Source organism: Jatropha curcas, chromosome 9, assembly GCF_041381405.1.
Source record: "Jatropha curcas cultivar XTBG-Jc1 chromosome 9, XTBG_Jcur_1.0, whole genome shotgun sequence".
Taxonomy (NCBI): Eukaryota; Viridiplantae; Streptophyta; class Magnoliopsida; order Malpighiales; family Euphorbiaceae; genus Jatropha; species Jatropha curcas.
This window is the reverse complement of record NC_143159.1, coordinates 1,095,222-1,116,834: the sequence shown is the minus strand read 5'-3', so window position 1 is coordinate 1,116,834 and position 21,613 is coordinate 1,095,222. Positions and strand designations below refer to the sequence as shown.

At 34.9% G+C, this 21,613-nt stretch overlaps 3 protein-coding genes and 1 non-coding gene across 4 annotated transcripts; 2 read left to right on the top strand and 2 right to left on the bottom strand.

Moving 5' to 3' along the window:
- Positions 1–1,697: 1,697 nt before the first annotated feature.
- LOC105635328 (thaumatin-like protein 1b) lies at positions 1,698–4,074 on the top strand. The gene is made up of 3 exons (XM_012218393.4): positions 1,698–1,922; positions 2,013–2,703; positions 3,279–4,074. The coding sequence occupies exons 1-3, from the start codon at positions 1,859–1,861 to the stop codon at positions 3,487–3,489; spliced, it is 966 nt and encodes a 321-aa protein (XP_012073783.1). The 5' UTR covers positions 1,698–1,858; the 3' UTR covers positions 3,490–4,074.
- Positions 4,075–8,350: 4,276 nt separating this feature from the next.
- TRNAL-CAA (transfer RNA leucine (anticodon CAA)) lies at positions 8,351–8,434 on the bottom strand. Its single transcript has one exon. It is a non-coding gene; the product is annotated as a tRNA-Leu (tRNA).
- Positions 8,435–11,830: 3,396 nt separating this feature from the next.
- TLP1 (THAUMATIN-LIKE PROTEIN 1) lies at positions 11,831–13,673 on the top strand. Its single transcript, XM_012218391.4, has 3 exons — positions 11,831–12,132; positions 12,222–12,894; positions 13,121–13,673. The coding sequence occupies exons 1-3, from the start codon at positions 12,069–12,071 to the stop codon at positions 13,332–13,334; spliced, it is 951 nt and encodes a 316-aa protein (XP_012073781.1). The 5' UTR covers positions 11,831–12,068; the 3' UTR covers positions 13,335–13,673.
- A 2,109-nt stretch (positions 13,674–15,782) lies between these two features.
- On the bottom strand, positions 15,783–20,486 carry SHD (Chaperone protein htpG family protein). The gene is made up of 15 exons (XM_089725867.1): positions 20,307–20,486; positions 19,997–20,117; positions 19,764–19,917; positions 19,586–19,666; positions 19,315–19,426; positions 19,076–19,202; positions 18,820–18,958; positions 18,518–18,635; positions 18,201–18,400; positions 17,864–18,079; positions 17,608–17,773; positions 17,217–17,355; positions 16,974–17,124; positions 16,449–16,853; positions 15,783–16,248 (listed from the first exon to the last, which is right to left on the bottom strand). The coding sequence occupies exons 1-15, from the start codon at positions 20,371–20,373 to the stop codon at positions 15,979–15,981; spliced, it is 2,466 nt and encodes an 821-aa protein (XP_089581993.1). The 5' UTR covers positions 20,374–20,486; the 3' UTR covers positions 15,783–15,978.
- Between the last annotated feature and the right edge of the window lie 1,127 nt (positions 20,487–21,613).

Here is a 21,613-nt window from a genome sequence, read left to right as displayed (position 1 = left end):
ATATATCATTTCAATTCTTGTAATGGAGCACATGTTCACCCCTAAATTTTGACCATTGCCTTGCGGCCTGATTTTTTCAATGGCTGCGTTATTAATACTACTTGTAACTGTTCACTGCACTTTTGTTAGGATTGCACTGAAAGCGATGCTCTCTTTTACAAAATGATACATATACATTTCTTATAAGCTGAAGCAAAAATGACGTGAGAACAACCAATCTTTTAAAAGATCCATTTGGTTATACTGAGATTAAGAAGCTAATGTCAAAAAGTGAAAGACCTATGTTATTATTTTCTACTGCTTTTTACAAATTGTCGGGCAATATTTTCTTTTTCGAATCTCAACAAGAAAAATAGATTAACCTTTCCATCCTTATACACCAAATAAAATTAATTATACTAAAATAAAACTGGGGTATATATATTGATGCGTTGTGCGAAACAAAGGGAAGTTGTGACGTAGGATTTGACCCAAGGGACTAAAGTTATGATTGGACTGGTTTCACTCTTCAGTCTCAAGGGTCTAACTGCCGCCATTTACGGATATCTTTAACCTATCAAATGATGAAGTTTGCCAACATTGTATATTTATGCAGTAGTATCTCTCTAAGTTGGCGTGCTAAGGCTGCTAACGCCGGTCTAGTCTACCGCGGTGGCTCATCTATTACACGAAATTTCAGATACTGGCATTAAGATATTTGAATTATGGAAGGGATATTTATTTCATATTTCCTTTTGAGAGAGATATTTCAAGAACTAATGGACCAGCGGTTGCTTTCTGGTAAGACTAATTTCTGGCAACAACAAATCTCTTTGAAATTAAAAACACCAACTACTTATGTCTGTTCAACAAACAAACACATGGCAAGTTGGAAGTTGAAGCCAACTTTAACTGTTCTTCAAGCAAAATCCAGCTGATCTTAACATGTAACCTTGTCATTTCATTTAAGAATCTTGACCCTTAAAAAGAAATCTTTGCATGCAAAAAGACTAACTAGCTAACCAAACACGACTCCATAATATAATTAATACTATGTAATAAGACAATATACAAAGGCTGCAACCTTCAATTTGACCTCGTTGATAATTTTGGGTTTTTTTCGGTCCAATTCCAACCATCTACTTATTTCAATTTCTCAAGTTAACAATGTTATTGGTCTTCAATAATTATGATAATAATAATCATCTTAACTTGAAAGAAGTGTTTAGCAATTTCTTATTATAAATTATGCACTTGTTTTCAATACACTTACTTGAATAATTATTAGTTTATTTATGCTATTATATAGTAAACCATTATATCCTTAGCACACCAACTCATTTTTGTATTTTTTTTTATTCACCAACGGAGGGAGCATTTAATATTATTATATTAAAAACTAAAAAATTTATTATTTTGAAATAATGAACTATTTTCTCGAATGTAAAAAGTATTATATAACAGATATAGCATTTAAGAACTTAACCTCAATAAATAAAAGTTTATAAATTTAACGAGCAAGATAACTTTAAGGCTTAAATATACATTTTTGCTAAATTTTTATGAAAGAAGTCAAAATCAATTCTTTACCAAACGACATGCAGCATCAAGCCGAGGTGGCGCCCTGTCAGAAAGTTTTTGTGGGTCCGCCTAGATATAACCTAACCAAGTTTGCGACGCTCGCTTTCGCTTCTATAAATACCCATTGCGCCCAAGCGTTAGAAAATCTCACAGCGCTCTTTCCAATTTCACTTCTAAGAAGAAGAAGACAGAAAAGGGAGGAATTGGGCTCAGTTTCTTCTTCTTCTTCTATTAATTAATTATAAAATATAAGCAAAATTTTCTCTCCCTCATCGTTTAAGCTCCGCGTTCTGCTTCCATGGCTCAACTAACATTAAGGAATCTCCTGTGTTCTCTGTTTGTTGCCCATTTTTTTCTACCAGGTAATAATGGCGTCCTGTAAAATGAAAAACTAGACAATTATATCAAAATCATCAATCAATTAACAGTCTCTAGATTTATTCTTGCTACAGATGTCCTTTCTACCACTTTCACAATATCAAATAAGTGTGACTACACCGTATGGCCAGGCATTCTTTCAAACGCTGACGCGCCGCCTCTCTCCTCCACCGGGTTCGTTCTCCAAAAGGGTGAGACCAGAACTATCAACCCACCTGCTTCATGGGGCGGTCGAATGTGGGGTCGGACCCATTGTGCAGAAGACTCCGCCGGGAAATTCTCTTGTTTAACAGGAGATTGCGGTTCCGGCAAGCTAGAATGTTCTGGTAGCGGCGCTGTTCCTCCTGCCACACTGGCGGAGTTTAAGCTTGACGGTTATGGTGGAATGGATTACTTCGATGTCAGTCTTGTTGACGGGTACAATCTTCCCGTGCTGGTAGTACCTCAGGGAGGCACTGGCCAGAATTGTTCAAGCACAGGCTGTGTGGTGGATTTGAACGGCTCGTGTCCGTCGGAGCTTAAGGTAACAAGCACGTCAGGGGAAGGAGTAGCTTGCAAGAGCGCGTGTGAAGCTTTCAGGCAACCACAATACTGTTGCAGTGGCGCGTATGCTACACCCGATACTTGCAAGCCATCTTCGTATTCTGCGACCTTCAAGAACGCTTGCCCACACGCATATAGCTACGCTTATGATGACAAGACAAGCACCTTCACTTGTGCCTCTGCGAATTACCTGATCACCTTTTGCCCAACCCCCAATACCAGGTAATTGACGAAAAAGTCCTTTTGTCACGCCCCACTTTTACTGTTTCACTGCCCTCTATTTGACCGTTAGAAGTTAACTAAAGCATGAAAATATGAACGTTGGGTTAATTTGTCATTCTCTGACAAGACCACCCCATTTTTTGACATTGCTGCCAGACAAAGAATAATCTCAGATTAACATTTACGAGGCGGAGTCATCTATGGCCAAATTCGTGTGCATAAAGTCACTGCACCTCCACGCCGACATGAGTCTGGCAGGAGTAGAATAGTCATTTATGTGCTCACAGTGCCTAAAATTACTGCGTCTTTGGCTTTACGCCGTTTACGGTCTCCAAAGCAGGGAACTGCATCTGAAACAATGGCACTGAAGCCAATACCAGTAGACACCATTCCGAATCCCAAAGTAACTTTACTGCAATGCACATCCCCAAACTTTACCTTTGTAACGGCCAGTTATGCTGGCTGATCTGACAGCCAATCCAATTACAACACGTTGACTTGTCTTTTTTATTTTTATAGTAATTAAAAAATTCTGATGGTACAGATGCTAACGGTTACTTCTTGCGGTTTTGCAGTCAGAAATCGTCGCAGGGGAGCACTGACGCTTCAAATGCAAGCGCAAACGCCAACAAATCTCTGATGGATGGCACCATGGTATACGAAGGTGCCTTGGACCAAAGTGGAGCATCATCACCCTCCACGTATACCCACGTGCTGGGATCACATGGTATTGCGTGCTTTGTCAGTATCACGGTAGCAATTTGGCAGTTGACGCACGTATTCTAAAATTGCTAGCGGTAGCTCGATAATTAGCTAGCTTTTAAAAAATATTATATAATTACACTATTATATAATAGATCGCGGGGTCTTGGGGAGAGAGCAGTCGACCCAAGAAGCTACAAAAAACGGCCATCTATATTTTTTTGGCCCAAATTATATTGTCGTTTCAGAAGTGGACCCTACAATCTATTTTGTTTGTTTGTACTTTTTCATGTCCTGGGCCCTAGTGACGTGGCAGTTGATTGGAAATGCTCACCCGTCAATTGATCACCACTAGCCTCCTCTTAAAATCCGATTTGGCACCATGTACCGGGTACATGGTAGCATAGAAGGGGCGTAGTGGTGAGTGGAGGTGGTGGTGGTGCGAAATGCACGAAGCAGAACAGCGAATTAGAGATAGGATTTTATTTTTCCTTTAAATCTTGTAGCTTTTAGAATTAGATAATAGCAATTCTTTTTTAAATATTGGTATGGGGATGTGATTCATTTATTGGTTTCGACATCATATTCATATGCAATATTAAAAAAAAAAAATTGTAACCTACCACATTTGGTGCCAAGACAATGAAATAATTTCAATTGTTGTCTTCTTGTTGGACGTCATACTTCAATTGGCCATTTTGCGTATCCATTTATAATTAAGAGGGAATCTTCCGGCATATAAAAACAGTTGTGACAATTTAATTTAAAAATTCAAAATTAAAAATTAAAAATGGATTTGGATAATTTAATTAAATCAATTGAGTGTTTAAGGCGTGGATGGTGATGCAGTGTTTGTAATGCCTCAATTATTTTCAACATACAGGATGTGCGTGATGCTTGCTTTGACATCAAACATTTCTTGCAACCTAAAATTGACAACTAGCGTTAGATTGGTCAGTAAGAACTTAACATTTCATGCGCCAGAGCCTGACCCGTGAGCGTGAAATTTTAATCAGATTGTCTGGTCCACCTCCAACAGAGTTTGATATTGATTAAGAAGTTTCTAGTTGACAATATACATTTTAGTTTGATTATGGTCCTGTTGGGCAATATTTTTTAAAGTAGCTTTTAGTATTTTAACTATGTCAAAACATTATTTTTATTAATTATAAGTTTTAGTGTTTTAATTATATCAAAACACTATTTTTTTTAATTATAATATTTAGTAATACGTACTAAAATAGTTATTATTGTGAAACAGAGTCCGTATATTTCACATCTCATAATCTCACCGCTATAAACTTTGATCCATAGCAGATCACACTCCCTCCCTTTTTTTGTTTTTTTGAGCAACATATCACGTTAGTCGTTAGGTGATTTTAGTTGTCAGCTACAGCCATGCACATTAAAACTTCTTTAAGTGACAAGGACTCCATACCGTCTCTTAATTAATTAACCACACATCACGGGATGTGTAATTCATTATCTTTGTCTTCTTTTCTTTTTTTTTTTTTTTTTTTTTTTTTTTTTTTTTTTAAATTTGTTTCTCCGAATTAAATTGAGAATATTCCTTGTGAAGAAGGTTACTTTACTTTATTGCTCGTAATGTAGACCTTATATCCAATTATAGAAGTGGTGACGTGTTTGTAATTAACGGTAGCGATTGTTAAATTGCAGAAATTGAAACTGCAAATAATTAAGCCAACAGAGGAAATACTTACCTAACCTCTATCCAGATATTCACCAAATCAATCCAAAATATTTTTAAAATATAAAACATGTTTAATTATCCAATTATAGAATCGTGACACATTTTTCACCGTTTACTTGGATTCGTTCTTGTCATCGACACGAGGATGGAACATGTGATATTGCTTTCTTGCCGACCACTTGACTAACATGTATCGTGCTCATTCCTCATAACCATTAAAGGCATTAAAGACTTAATTAATGTCCTAATACAATTAGGGCTTGGTTAGTTGATAGACTGGAGTTTTTAATCTATCTTATTGATCATAAATTAATTTTTAAAAGCAGAAAAAATGCGACAGCTGAAACATGTTGTCAACAGATCAATCTTCATCGTCAAGCTTCTGAGAGAATCATTAACTACAGTGCATTTCTAATTCTGTAGGTTGAAGACTGAATTAGAACGAACTTCCATATTTTGACAGTTTTATATAAGACAAAATAATATGACTAGACATAGTTTAACTTTTGCAGACCAAACTAAATTACCTGAAGAGATTATGACTCATTCGTCCATTGTTGAGTCACCAAAATGCTTATAAGCAGTTTGTTGTTGGTGACGGAAAAAGACATTTTATGTGGTTATTGCATGAACCTTACCTAATTCTCCTTTTTACGCCTTCAGTTCTTGAAAAAAAATGAAACCCTTTCCGCAATTTCATCAAATTCAGTCAAACTTCACTACCCATTTTCATGAATTTTTAGTTTGGCAAATGTTAGTGGAGTCTTATCAGTAAATGATTCGTGAGTCATGTATAGAAATATAATTAAATAAATAAAATATAGATTCATGAACTCTGAGATTCTTAAAAAAAATGAGTTTTAAATATCAACAGAACCCATATTTTCATCGTGCGTTATGTATAATAGCCTAATAGGACATTCAAAGGAAACTACATGATCGATTCTTGATAGGTTTTATAGTATAGATCGAATAAAATTTTAAAGTAAAAATACTTTTTTATTTTTCAAGTTCATATTTGCCAATCCGTACATAAAAAGTCCAATGGATATAATGGGCTTTCTCATATGGGCTTATTTTTGAAAGTCTAATACCGCGTCTAAGGCCTTAACTAACAAGCCCTAATTTTGTCCAGGTAAATGCGCAAACACCCCCTCCCCCCCCCCAACGAAAAAAAAGAACATATAGTCGTTGAATATAAAGTCTTAAAGAAAAATTTGACAGTAAATTTAAAAAATGTAACTTTCAAAATTTTCGAAATAAAGAAGCAAAAACTTAGCTTGGAAGCTAGTGATTGTTTATGTCACTGTTGATAGGGATAATGTATGGAATGGAATGTCTATGATATATGTTAAACAATATATCTCTTTTGATGTCATATTTACACATATTAAATTCACTTTTCTTTTTGACCTCCAACTACAATTAAGCAGTTATAAGCTTTTCTGCAACTTTAAAGTTGGCAGCTCGAATAAAGAATGTCGGTATATATGTTGTCTCTGTCATTATACATTCAACAATCGAAATCCCAAGATATCGAATAAGAAGAAGGAGGAGAAGGAAGACGATTATATAACTGCAAATCAAGAAAAGAGAGAGAAAAAAAAAAGGAGCATACAATCCTTTTCAGGATCACCATTGTTAGTGTGACGCAAATCTTTTTATAAAGAGAGAGCAAAGTTACTTAGAAAAAAAAAAGCAAAACCATATATACATATATATTACACTAACAATTATCCATATGGTATACTTTACACGACAGATAACATGAGCCCATTCTACCATTCTGCTCTATGGGTAAGGATTGTCAATTTGTTTTCGACATCTTGACCCCTCTCTTCTTCCTTTTTTTTTTTTTTTTTTTAATTTTTATATATTGTTAATTCCCTCCATAGTCATAAGTAAAGATGAGAAAGGTGATAACCAATTTGGTATATCAAATTGCATGTGCTATATGTGCTATATTTATATACAATTTGTATTTTGTCCGTATTATAATTAAAGATTATTATCCATATACGATTATATATAAAATAAAAGAAAAACTTTTTGAATGTGATTTATTTAATTTTTCATAGCGAAACCCATTCGGTTTATTAAAAATTCAAAATAGATAAAACATGAATTCATTTAAATGAATAGAGTGTATTTACATTACATCAATTATGTAAATCGTTGAAATTGGCTCTTCTTAAAGTGAGGGCACATGGGTTAATTGATACTTCAAAGATGACAGAAAGTTAATGAAAGACTTGGAAGAGGTTAAGTGTAGTTCCGCGTCATGTTAACTCAGCTAAAGCTCTGTAAAAGCCTAAAAGGTTACTTTGTCTAAAAGATACACCTACTTAGGTATATGTACTGACTGTAATTTCTTCTCGAAGGTTGTGATGAATATACATGCATGCAACGTAGACATTGCACTTTTGCTTGACGAACCACTTGTTTTGGTGTGCTGGAGTGAGTTTCAACAAACACCAGCCGCAGATATACATATATATAGGTGTAATCTTTCTCTCGCAATCTTATCTTGTAGCTATGTACCAACAAACATTTCATCTACTTTTGGTTAATTATTAATTTGGTCTTAATCTTTTTCTCCATTTTACTTTTGTTTGACTATTGTCGTATGGAGTACTATAATATAAAAGAATTTGCAAGGCCAGCTCCTGAAGCTTCTTCAAACAAAATGATTTCAAGCAGTCCACGCGGCAAGAGAAGAAACGACAATTAATGATTATAAGCATTAGCTAAAAGTTGTAAATAAGTATTAGTCATAAGGATCAGTTAATGCTTAATGCTCTTGTAGTGAAGATTCAATGAACCTTCTTTCATGTTTTTACAAATCTTGTTTAAAAGATTTGGCAATTGCATTAAATTTTTTAATCTGAATAATTAAAATATACATATATACTTTCAATTATCTTAATTAATCTGATAGGGCTAATTAATACTTTTAACTTTATTCAAAAATCAAAGCCAACATGGTCAATTAACCGTGTATGGATCACCTTTGGCAATACAAATCTACAAATTGAAAAGCTCTCAACTTTCCACATGCAACATATATGGACACCTCACTTTTTATTTTTAATTTTTTTTTTAATTTCTTTTCCTAACTTTGACATGCATGTTTCCTGCGAATATTCCGCAGCGCGATAGTATTCTTATTTTTATTCTTCGCAACAAAAAAAAGGGTTGAAATTAATTTAAAAGTAAAAAAATTAAAATCATATTTGTCAGAAGTTGGATTTGAACCCACGCCCTCTTCCGAAGATCAGAACTTGAATCTGACGCCTTAGACCTCTCGGCCATCCCGACAGTTCACAAAGTTTTTGGATGAAGAAATATTATATAGAAAACAAAAGGAGGGTATATTATAAATAGAGCAATGGGAATGGTTCTGCGGTTGTGACGCGGAAACAAATCGAGAACAGATAAAAAAAATAAGAGGGTCCCGTAATCAAAGTGGCTTCCACGGCACCATGTACAGAGTGACGTGGATCAGCAATAACATGCTCGTATCGGGCAATGGCATCTCTTTTGTTAATTTCAAAAGCAAAGTCGGTTCTTAAACTTTTGCTTTTCAAGGTTCTATAAACTGGCCCCATCCTCCGGCGGCGGGGCTCGGCCCAATAAGCTTGCTCTTTTTTTTTTTTTTCACCCTATTTTAGTTATCGGTGCCCTTAGTCTTGGACGAAAATAAAATACGAAAATAGAAGAATAAGAAGAAAAATAAATAAATAGGAAAAAGGAAAATAAAAAATCGATTCACGATGTTTTAACATATCGTATAAAAATAGAGAGTGTGACACATGAGACTCACCTATTAAATAAATAATAGTGTTAGAGAAGATTTTTATTTTTAACTTTCAATTTTTTAGACATGGCAAATCAATTAATGCAATCAACAGTTTTATTCAGATGACTATAATTTGTGTAGATTCATCCATTTATAGATTCCATGTCTTAAAAAATATTAAGTATTATTTTGCATATGCAAGATTTATCTGTTTTTTAAGAAATAAATAAATAAATACTGCTATTAGTTCGTTAAATTAAAAAAAAAAAAAAAAGACTGGAATGCTTTGTGATTGAGTATTGCATTGTGATTATTTGGTATTGAAAGCCAAATAACCACTTACCTTTAATGAAGTTTTCAATACACAAGATCTTTAAACAGAAAGGGAAAAAAAAAAGGTCATTTTTTAGAATTGTTATAAATGAAATGACTTGTCTAAATTCCAATTATGATTTACCCATCAAAATATAAATTTTTTATTAAAAAATAGACGTGTTTAGTTTTCTCTAAGAAAAAAAAAAAAAAAAAAGAGGATCGTTGGCCTGTGGTTTTAAGCTCAGGTGAGGCTGATATTATACGATAATCAGCCGTTAATGTTTGGTCAGCGAGGTTCACGGATCTTTAGCATCCTAGCTGGGCTGTTGCTGATGGCGTTACCGACGGAGACAATTTCTCCTGGTCGGCTACACAGAGTTGGGCAAATACGTGGCAAACCAGGATGAGGATCCAGTTATGCATGCCACCACCGCCCCACGATCCATGTCCCAATTATCCATGCAAGTGTCAATTTCCCATGCACTGCCTCTAACAATGACATTATAAAAATCAAATAATTAGGTCACTCGTGGCCTCCCATAGTCCCATGGATGTTGGAGCCATGCAATTTACCTTTCTTCTTGCTTATCTTTTTTTTTTTTTTTTTTTAATTTATTTTACATTAGGCTGAATCTAAATGTTTTTTTTTAGTATTTGTGTTAAATTGAACCTGAGAATGCAAAATTTCTTTTCTTTTTTTGAAAAATAAAGAGAGAAACTTCATTAAAGAAAAAAAAAAACATATAATATTGTATCAACATTCTATATAGTATATCTGAATAAGCTCGTGCTAAAGAATGAATCTTTATATTAGCTTGTGGATGAATTTGGCGAATACAATTATACCCATGACTATTAAAAGGAAAAATTTACAATTAGAAATAAAATTTCCAGAATCAGAACTTACTTAGAAAAAATTCTTATTGGTCACACTATGAATAATCCTATTTAGTATTATAAGTATAAATCAGAGTGTTTGATGATTAGGAATCTAGTTCCATTAGAAAGATGAAAGAATTACAAATCGTGCAAGATAGCCGCATTGGTTATTTTATTTTTAAAAAGGTATACGATGGAGAGATTCGTGGAATTGTTTCTTCAAACACGTTAGGAAGGTCGAATAAGTGTTTTGCAAATCAAATTTAAATATACTTTTGCCAAAGCAGTGTAGATATTCTGATTAACTGAATTAAGCACCAGCTTCTTTAACATAATCCTCTCCAAATTTTCAAAACTTTGAAAATGGAGGTCTGTGCGTAGTTTATTAATTTGCTGGATTTGCTTAATTTGGTGGGCTCGGTTTACTGAAATATTAAATGATTTACATAAATTTGATCATACACTTTCGTCGATTATTTGTAGTCTTTCAAATTTCGCGGGAAACCCATCATGCCCTTCACTAAAATAAAATGTGAAAATACAGGATTATGAATGTATGCAAAACTATCTCATTTTGCCAATAAACATAGTTATTATTGAAATGTGCAATTATATTGTGATTTTAGGAAATATAATTAATGTATGGGTTACGTATATGGTTTACTGGACGTTTCTAAATTCCATATTTGAATTGTTTATTTTCTTCGAAGATGACTAATGTTTATAATGCATTTCGTATGTTTAAAGTATGAAGAGATTAAAAAATCTTCACCATTCCATAAATATACGTAGTTGTAAGTTGTGTACTTACTTATATATTTAATTGGAAAATGAGTTTATTTATCATTTTGATTTAAAAAATATTTTCCAGTAACATTAAGTTATTGTCAATTGAAAATATGAATTTCGTTAATTTATAAATAAAATAGCTCTTAATCTTTTTTTTTAGATATATTTGTTGCTTTTTAATTACTCAAATTCATATTATATCAAGTTACTTTTAACTAATAAAATTAGTTGAAGAAACTTTAAATTAAATTCTAATTGATCGTAATTTATATACATTTAATAAAAGCAAGCGAACCACATGTGTGTGTACATATATAGATTAGGGTGAGTTTGGCTGATGTAATAGAAGTTAAAAATAAAGGCAAATCTCCATATTATAGCCCACAGGAGTTTTATGTCCAGACAAAGTGAGATCACGAAAGCACAAACATGATAGATTATATGTACTAATTCTATCACAATCACAAGATAAAAAAGGAAAGATAAGACATTAATCGGCAACTTGATTTATTCATATCGCCATTAAATTAATTTAGGTGACTCAAATTAAAATTTTTTCTTTTTATTTTTCATTGTGCGTTTTTTATAATGGAAAAAGACATCAAATATTGCATACTCATAGGATTCTAACCCTTTCAACATAAAAATTTTTACCAAATTGGATTGATTTAGGAGAGAATTATTATTTTTTATATAATTCACAATTTTATTTTAACCTTATATATATTGCTGAATTTTTTTTATAAATTATAATATTATAAAAGGTGTATATGATATATACTAAAATGAGCTTGACCATGGAGTTCACATGTTTTTGTTTTATTATTATTATTATGATTATTAATTTATTATTGATATTCACAAGCATTTAAGTATTTGGATGGATAAAATTGAATTGGGCGACACTAACACCACCTCCTTCCATAGTTTGACTATCATGTATGACGTGGAACTGACTTCCCTGTCTCAACAAAAAGAAATTGGTCGCTTCATTGCAACTTCCACAGTTTCACCATTATATTTATATACAACACAGAGGCGAGGACAAAGGGTGACATAGCTTCCCTTCCCATATCTATCCCACCATTTCCATTTCTGATTTCTCTCTTACCAAACAAATACTACTTTTCATCCTTCTTCTTCTTTATTATAACCTCCAATTCTCTCAAAATGGATCTTTTTTCCTCTACTTCTGCTTTATACATAGCTCTCACTTTGCTCACAATCTCCAAAGGTATGTAATTTACAGTTTTCTTTTAATTGATAGATACCCGAATGTTTTTATATCGCTTGTAATGTGTACTGACTCCTGTATTATCGCAGGTATATCAGGGGCTACATTTACTCTAATAAACAGATGTGGCTACACAGTATGGCCTGGTATTCTGTCCAATGCTGGTAGTTCTCCGTTAGAAACTACCGGATTCCAGCTTCCTCCCGGCGGCTCTCGATCGTTTCAATCACCACCAAATTGGTCGGGTCGATTTTGGGGCAGAACTGGTTGCACATTTGACCCGGCTACTGGTCAGGGTAGCTGCCTAACAGCTGATTGTGCCTCTAACCAAATTGAGTGCAACGGTAGAAATGCTAAGCCACCTGCCACTCTAGCAGAATTCACAATCGGGTCTGGTACACAAGATTTCTACGATGTTAGTCTAGTTGATGGATACAACTTACCAATGGTTGTTGAACCGAATCGTGGGTCTGGTAATTGCTTGTCAACCGGGTGTATAACCGATTTAAACCAACAGTGTCCGGCAGAGTTAAAGGACGGATCAGGCCAGGCTTGTAAGAGTGCTTGTGAGGCTTTTGGAACACCTGAGTACTGTTGTAGCGGCGCATTTGCGACACCAGACACGTGTAAGCCATCTGTTTATTCGCAGATGTTTAAAGCTGCATGTCCAAGATCATATAGCTATGCCTATGATGATGCCACTAGCACATTTACATGTACAGGAGCTGATTATGTCATAACATTCTGCCCTTCAGTAGCTAGGTAACCATAATTTCTCCACTAATCTTTCGCTTTATTCGGTTACATCCATTTTAGCAATGTGTGACTGTTCTTGTTGATAATGTCATGCGATTCTTGGGTGAATCTGCAAAGTTCTCTTCTTTTTGGTACTGGGTTGCATTTTTTTCTCCTCCTTAATTGCTTTTGTTTTGTATGTGTCAAGCTAATGTATATAATTTGCTAATTGAAATTAATGTTATTTCTGCAGTCAAAAATCTGCAACAGGGTCTCAAACTACGACTACGAGTACAGCCACTGGGTCAGACACAGGATCCGGGAACGAGCCAAGCGGGATCAATAGTTCATGGTGGACAGACATTTTCACAGGAGGTTCGTCTAGAGCTGTTCCTTCTTCTGCTTGGCTCTTGGCATTGATTGGTTCTACAATTTCCTGTCAGCTCCTCTCTTTCCTTTATTTATAGAGTATAAACTCTGGTATTTCTCCAAATGCACATGCAATGATGACTTTTTTGGAGCTGTTTTGCATAGAAAGGAAAGGCTGACTAACAGATGATGCAATTCCAGATCGTAAAGCCAATTTTCCAGGCCATACATGTATAGAAAAAATTATAAATTTTTAATTTTTTTTCCAGGAAGCATAGCAATTATATATGAAGTGTTGGGTTTTATTTTTATTTTTATTTTTATTTAATTTCTTGTAGAAAAAAATTAGAAAACGAGAGAATTGCAAGATTGGAAAATTAATGATTATTGTAATTGATTTAGAAAAAAAAGAAAGTTCCTTTACTGTGAATCTTCAATCTTGAGTAATGTGGTTGTGGTGGGTATGTACCAAAAGAACCCCACTTTGCTGGAATTGCAAGCTTCGTTGTTAGATTTATGATCATATGATGCTTGCTGTGAAGACAAGTATTATGATGATGTCTACGAGAATCAGCCATGCACCCATCATTTCTTTTTATTACATTTACTTTAAAAAATTAACCTTTGATCCTTTTGTGAAATTAACTGTAAGAAATGTATTATGGCTTAACTACTATCTCAATATTGCCTCTGTTTTTTCTCTAAAATTTATCATTTTACATATTTTCTTTTTTCATTTAATAAACACAAATCTCTTTAGGTCTATTAATTTGTGCTTTTCTACAAGTTGTTTTTCATTGGATTAAATGGGTTTCTTTTTCTTTTTCCTTTTTCACATAATTATGTTCTCTTAGACTTTTTAAAATCTTAGAGTTTAGATTTTTTTTTTATTTTGAATTTATTATTAATATTCAAACAATAAAATTTAATTTAAAAATAACCATAAAAGATGAGACGGATGGTAAGGTTCATTTTTCACTTAGCTATAGAGGTATCCAGTTTGAGTTTTGGGTATAGAACACTTTTAAAACTCAGTAGGATTACTTTACTCTCTTTATTGATTCATCTTGTGTAAATTCAAATCGGACTAGTATATTTCGGATACCAAATGATTCCCAAAAAATAAAAATTAAAATCAAGATATATATATTATTTTTCAATATGAATAAAAATGCATCCTTGGAGAAATCCAAAACCATCAAGCTCTCTTATCTTATCTTGATGGCATAATAATAGATAGTAAGACTCTTCTTGAAGAAATTCGGGAATTGTTCTATTAATTTTCTAAAGAGATGAGCGGATATGGTAATTAATAGGTCAAGTCCCAGTAAGGCAAGGTCTGGTACTGAGTGAAGCTGCGAGCCTTGGTACAAAGTAAGGAATAATGATGAAGAACAATAAACTAAAATATTGTAAGGTAAAGGCAATAGTTGGAGAATCAAATCCGCTTCTTTTGTCAGTCACCGCCACCGGGATCTGCCTCCTTTTTCCGGAGTGGGTTTCTGTTGGAACTTATGATTTACAACTAGAAAGCCATGGAGATTTTTGTCCCTCTTCAACAAAGTAAGGAATATCAAACTTTACTTAAAAAAGTCTAACAGAAAGATGATCATCATTTGGTTCGTTGAATATTAGACTACTGACAAAAATTAATACAAAGAAAATTCCATTTCTCTGCTTGTAAGGTGTAATGCACCAAAGAATGATTGAATAATCATTGACTGTAAATACATGAGATTCCTCTGCTTAGACAATTTATTAAAATTTAATATATCACATATTAGATCTAAAACAGCAAAATTATTAATATAAAAAACTGGAAGTATGTTGTATTTCTTAAAAATAGTAAAATAAACTAAATCATCTCGTACTCGGATTGTAATTCTTCTTCGAAGGGAAGAAATATAGAAGGATATGCTGATTTTAGAAATGACATATTTTACAAAAATGAACTACTACCTATAATTTCTTGCTGGTGGTCTGAATTACTGAATTGGGTTGAATTCTGTTATTTTAGAGGTCGTCAAACCACAGCGTATTAAAGTGTATAATACTCGCAGGATTCCACCTAATGAATAACGCATGGCTTGATGCATGATAGAAAAGACAAGCTGCCTGATCACAGGGCTGAAAACAGTCTGGTTCAAGCAAAGCCCACAAGGAATTCGATTCGGGTTGAGCCGGCCCAGACATGAAATCTATGCGATGCTTCAAAATTTTCTGAGCGGGGCTGAGGGCCGAAGAAAAATGGCCCCAGCCTGGACCATGATCATGTCTAACAACGACTAAGCAATTCGTTGTGCAACGACAGCTTATAAACTTAAACAACTATGGCGGGAGAGCTGCACATTGAAGAAACCGACAGGTGACTTGTCCAAATTGAATGGCCTTTTCAAAAATAAACTTGTTTGTTTTACCTAAGGACCGTGTACGTGTTGTCGCCTGATGTGTGTCCAAATTATAGTATAGGAACTTTATAATTTTAAAAATTGAAAAAGAAATAAGGTAATTTGCTTTCGAAAAGACATTTCCAAAGCAGAGAGAAATTTTGCATAGAAAATACACTCATCATCAATTGCATGCAAAAAGCAAAATTCCTGATAGTGTGACTACATTAGCACTAAGAACTAGTATTTCCAAGATTAACAAACTGAAAAAGAGATGACTCAGTAATATGACCTCGTCTCAATAGACTGGATTTTGAGGAAAAGAACTACTTTGACTATAACCCACCACTTCAATCTACAACTCATCCTTAGCATTCGAGGGATCTGTATCTGTATCATCCTTGGAAGATTCTTTCTTTTCGGTTTCAGTTTCAGTTTCAGTTTCAGGTTCAGGTTCCTCCACATCTTCCTCCTCTTCAACAGTGGCATCTGGACTGATATTCAGGCTAGATTTCACAGAGCTGTAGATACGGGAGGCGAAATCCTTGGGATCACTGAGCATGAAGCCACTCTCCATAAGTGCCGTTTGGTAAATTAGATGTGCTGTTTGCTTGACACTCGCATCCTGAAGAGCACGATTACATGACAATTAAAAACAGGAAATATATGACCAAAATCTGAAATTTTTAATGCACATGTCAAGAATTTGCAGAATGCAGCAACACTCTTCATCCCAAACATGCAACCAGAGTAACAAACTAACACCAAAATCCATATTTTGTCAATTTAAGTACTTCCATGCATCAAGTAACACCAGAAAGGTACCTCAGGGTCCTTGACTACTCTCTCACGAAGCTCCTTGATGATTGGGTGTCTTGGGTTAATCTCCAGCACTCTCTTGCCACGCATGTATGCTTGCTTGTTAGCATCTGTTAGAGTCTGAGATTGCATTATCCTCTCCATATTTGCGCTCCATCCATACTTTGATGTGACAACCACACAAGGTGTGTTATCCAAACGATTGCTGACCTTCACATCATCCACATTCTCACTGGCAAGGGCACCCTTCCACCACTTGGTAAGCTCCTTGAAAGACTCCTTCAGTTCCTTGTCTTTTGAGTCTTTCCCAAGCTTTAGGCCCTCCTTAGAAACATTCTGGAATTTTTTGTCCTCGTAATCCATCAAATATTGCATCAAATATTCATCAACTGGGTCTGTGAAGAAAATGACCTGCGAGAACATCACCACCAGAAAATCAAGAACATCAGTGAATATAAGCTAGTAGTGCTGGGAAACGAATGTTGAAGAACTAAAAAATTTGACCTCTGTGCAAATGTTTATCGATCATACCTCATAACCTTTCTTCTTGAGTCTCTCCAGGAATGGAGATTTTTCTAGTTGCTCCTTGTTTGGGCCAGTTATGTAGAAGATATCCTTCTGCCCTGATTTCATTCTTGAGATGTACTGATCGAGTGAAGTCAATTTACCATCTGACTTTGTGCTGCATGAGAATATTTAAGCACCATCAGCTATCACCATGGAAAAATAAGGTTGATACCAGCTGGGGAAATATGTATTGAAACAGAAATCTACCTTTCAAATCTGAGAAGCTTTGCCAATCTGTTTCTGTTAGTTGCATCTTCAATGATGCCGAGTTTTATAGACTTGCCAAACTCATTCCAGAACTTTGCATATTGGCCTTTCTTCTCATCATCACTGGCATCCTCAACATCTGCATTCAGTTTCATAGCTATCAGCTATTCCACACTCAAGTATCATTATGTCAAATAAACAGAGTGTGGATCACAGAAAGGAAGTTGGCTGCTAAGGGTTAATGATGAAAAAATGTCCAGGTTGCACTAAATAAGGCATGAGCAGAAGGATGACTAGACCAGTCCAATTTGATTAAAATGTGCATTCAAGTACAAACCAAAGAAACATCCCAGGTGTTACGAAACAAAACCCTTACTACGTGTAATAATACCTTTCTTGTCATTAGCCTTTGCCTCATCAGGATCTTCATCAGCAATTCTACGGATCATATCAAGGGCCTTCCGGATAAGTTTCTTCTTGATTGTTTTCAAACTGCTGTGTTGTTGGAGCATTTCTCTTGAAACATTGAGTGGCAAAGTGTCGGAATCAACAAGACCCTGCTCAAAGAGTCAACAATTCGAGATTCAATAACGCCAGTTATTTGATCAGTGTAAAAACTCAATAGAATGATTTTTTATCCTCAATACCTTCAAGAAGTTCAAATATTTTGGCAACAGCTCATCAAATTCATCTGAGATGAAGACGCGTCTAACATACAACTTTAAGTTTGATTTGTTTGCATTGTAATAACTTTCATAAAGATCCTGAGGAGCCTTAGGAGGCACAAACAAAACGGCTTTGAATTCGACATCACCTTCTGCTGTAAAATGACTCCAAGCTAAAGGCTTCTCATCACTGAAATCCTGTTGAGCAATACAAGGTATAATAATGTTGAATAGAACTATACATTTCAGAATATTAAAAAAAAAAAAAGGTTACTGCCAATCTTACTTGTAGTACAGAAACCTGAAAACGACAAATTACCTTTGCTAGGGAATGATAGAATTTTGTGTACTCTTCATCTGTCACCTCTTTGGGATTTCGTAGCCAAATAGCCTTAACATCATTCAAAAGTTCCCAGTCATAAGTAGTTTCCTTCACCGTTTTTGTCTTTGGTTTTTTTTCCTCTGCATCCTCATCTTCATCTTTCTCAGATTCCTCTTCTTCCTCAGAACTGCTTTCTGCTGCTTGTGACAATAATATAGACAAAAGCAAATCACAAAAGATAACAAGACGTTATAACTTTGACACATAAATGCAGGCAAATTCACCAACAAACACTACTGTCTACTGATGCTTACTCTTTTCCTCTTCATCGCTTGACTCGTCTTCATCAGTAGGAACTTCCACATCAACTTCTTTACTAGCCCATAAATAGATTGGGAAGTTTATGAATTCAGAATATTTCTTGACCAGATCCTGCAAATAAAAAGACCAACCGCTGTAACCTAAAGGGAGACTGTATACACCAATGAGGGAAGCAATAAAGAACAAGAAAAGAACAACCACTATTGCCAAATATCCATATAAGAGGTAAGAGTGAAAGAAGAGATGGAACAGGTTAGCATTAGAACATGGTAAACAAGATGTTAAAAATACTGACTTTCAATTTGTTCTCCTCCAAGTATTCTCCCGCTTCGTCTCTAAGATGCAGTCTAATCTCAGTTCCACGTCCCAGTGGTTCATTCCAAGTATCCTCAGAGATGGCAAACGCTCCATCAGCCTTAGATTCCCATACATGCCTAAAAGCCACAATTAGCAAATTTTTAATATCTAAAAAAAATTCTTACTAAACAGCTGTTAATGGTGCAACATTTAAAACAGCCTAATTAGTTAAGTCAATAACTAAAAAACCTTACTGTTTGTCATCGTTATGTTTGCTAATGACTTCGACATAGTCAGCAACAAGATACACAGAGTAGAACCCAACACCAAATTGACCAATTAGATTGAGGTCTCCACTTGTTTGCATTTTCTCCACAAATGCTAGACCAAGAGAAGACAAATTTACATCAGAATTGGTCTGGGAATTTGCAATTTTTATCAGAATTGTTTTCAGATTCTTATAGTTAGGAATGTAAAAGCACACAATATCTACCTGAAGTTCCAGATTTTGCTATGGTTCCCAAGTTCTTGATTAAATCTTCCTTCGTCATACCTATACCTCTGTCACGAATTGAAAGAATCTTCTTTTCTTTATCCAACTTAATCTGCATTTAACAAGTTGAAGGTAAATATCATAATTAATATCTTTCCAACAATTCAAAGTCGTGCTAAACAATTAACCACTGACGCTGTCATTCGTTTACAACTACATCGCATAGAACAACTTTAGCTATGAAATTAAATTTGTTGGGTATGTAACTTGCCTGAATGTCAAGCTTGGTGTTGTCACCTTCACCCAAAACCTCTTTATCAGTGAGGGCAAGGAACCTGATCTTGTCCAGGGCCTGAAATTCAAATAAATATTTTTATCAATCACCGGACGTCATAAATTGACAAGGCAAACGCAAATATAAAAATATAACCAACTTTTCGTGTGCTTACATCGGATGCATTGGAGATCAACTCCCTGAGGAAAATATCTTTGTTGCTGTAAAGAGAGTTGATAATGATGTCCATCAGCCGAGACACCTCAGCCTGGAATTCAAATTTCTCCGCATTACTACGGAGTGATCTCTTTGAAATGGATTCGGCTTCCCTGAACCAATATCAACACATAAATTCAAAATCCAAGCACTAGAGACTGACAAATTTTATCCCATTTAACACACACACACCTCTTTGCCACATCAGAATCCGTAGATAAACCATTAGGAACGGCTCCAAGTTTCTCCTCAACCTTTGGAGGATCTACAGGATTCTGTGAATCAGCCTCTGCGTTAGCGTGTAAGTTTCGACCTACAAAACCATAGATCCCATCCCAAAAATTAATCAAGGAAACTAAAGAAGAGAAATGAGCATTCCATCAACACAAAAATTTTGAAAAAACTGCAAATAAAATTGAGCACTAATAAAACACCGAGAATCTTATTCCTGGAAATGATAGATTTAAAAAAAATGAACTATTATGCAAGCGTAAAACAGTACCTTGATCTGAAATGACAGATAGAAGGCACAACAGAAGCAAAGCGGAAGGGATCGTCCACTTCCTCATGGTGATTTCGGCTTCTACTAGCTTATCTCAGTGAGGAGGTTTCTGGTTTTCGATTTGGTTACTTGCTTTATGAGGGAAGGTTGGTTTATATACCGTGCTTTATTTTTTTGGCCGTGATTATTAGAGTGGTTTTAAGAGAGGGGTTTTAGATCTCCGGAGACCTGATCTCACTGGATTAAATTTGTGTGGATTCTGCCAGCGTGGATGATCGCACGGTTGATGATTTCCCACTCTATACGTGGCGGAATTTAATTGGTAACAGTTTCGTCAATTGACGTGGAGAAACTAAGTAGTCTGGACGGCCCCACCGGACGACTTAACGAATTGAATTGGTTGACCGCTCTGATTGGCTTAAAGTTGCCACGGTGGATAATCGAACGAACCATGACGTTATGAGAAAACGTGGCAGGTCGTTATTGGGTCTATGTTTTCCGTTGACGTGGTGAGAGCAACATTTCTAGATTACTCTACGGATGTGTTTGGTTACCAGGAGATCAGCATCTCATTTACGGATAAAAAGCTCGTTTCAGGAATATTAATTGTCCATCATTTCGGATCGTTATCATTTTTTTTTTAAATTGAATTAATATTTTTGTAAAAAAAATTAGTCCGATATCCTAAAACCTGAGAATATTTCCGTACTTCAAATTAATATAATTATATACCATGGCTATAGTTTTTGGTAGGCAGTTCAGTCGAATATAAGCTTAAACAATAATAAAATGCCAATCCAAATGAGATGAGCATACATATCAACTGGCGACTTTTACATATTTTGACTTACACTTGTAATTCTTATAGTATGTGGTCGTGTCTCGTTTAATTTTTTCAACTAGTTTTAAACGATACTTTTCCGTGGGCTCTTCTGGCCCATAAACTAACCAATCGGGTAAATGAACTAAAAAGTTACAGCCCACTGAGCCGCTCTGAAGTTAAGCAAGCCCAATAGCACGTCCCTCAATCTTCATCTTCCTCTCTCTCTCTCTCTCTCTCTCTCTCTCTCTCTCTCTGTTATAAAGTCAATTCATTATAGCTTTACTCATTTGGATTTACAATGGAGCGAAGTAGGGTCATTGACTTATGCATGTTTTGTTTGGGTAGAAGGAAAATAAGATTTAACTCGTTCATAATCGGATTGCTTTCAAACATTTTGTGGTGTAAGTTCTCTAATACGTGGGGCATTCCTCGTGCGTTCGTATACTTCTTTACTTTCCTCATTTGATGCGTATTGCTACAAGGA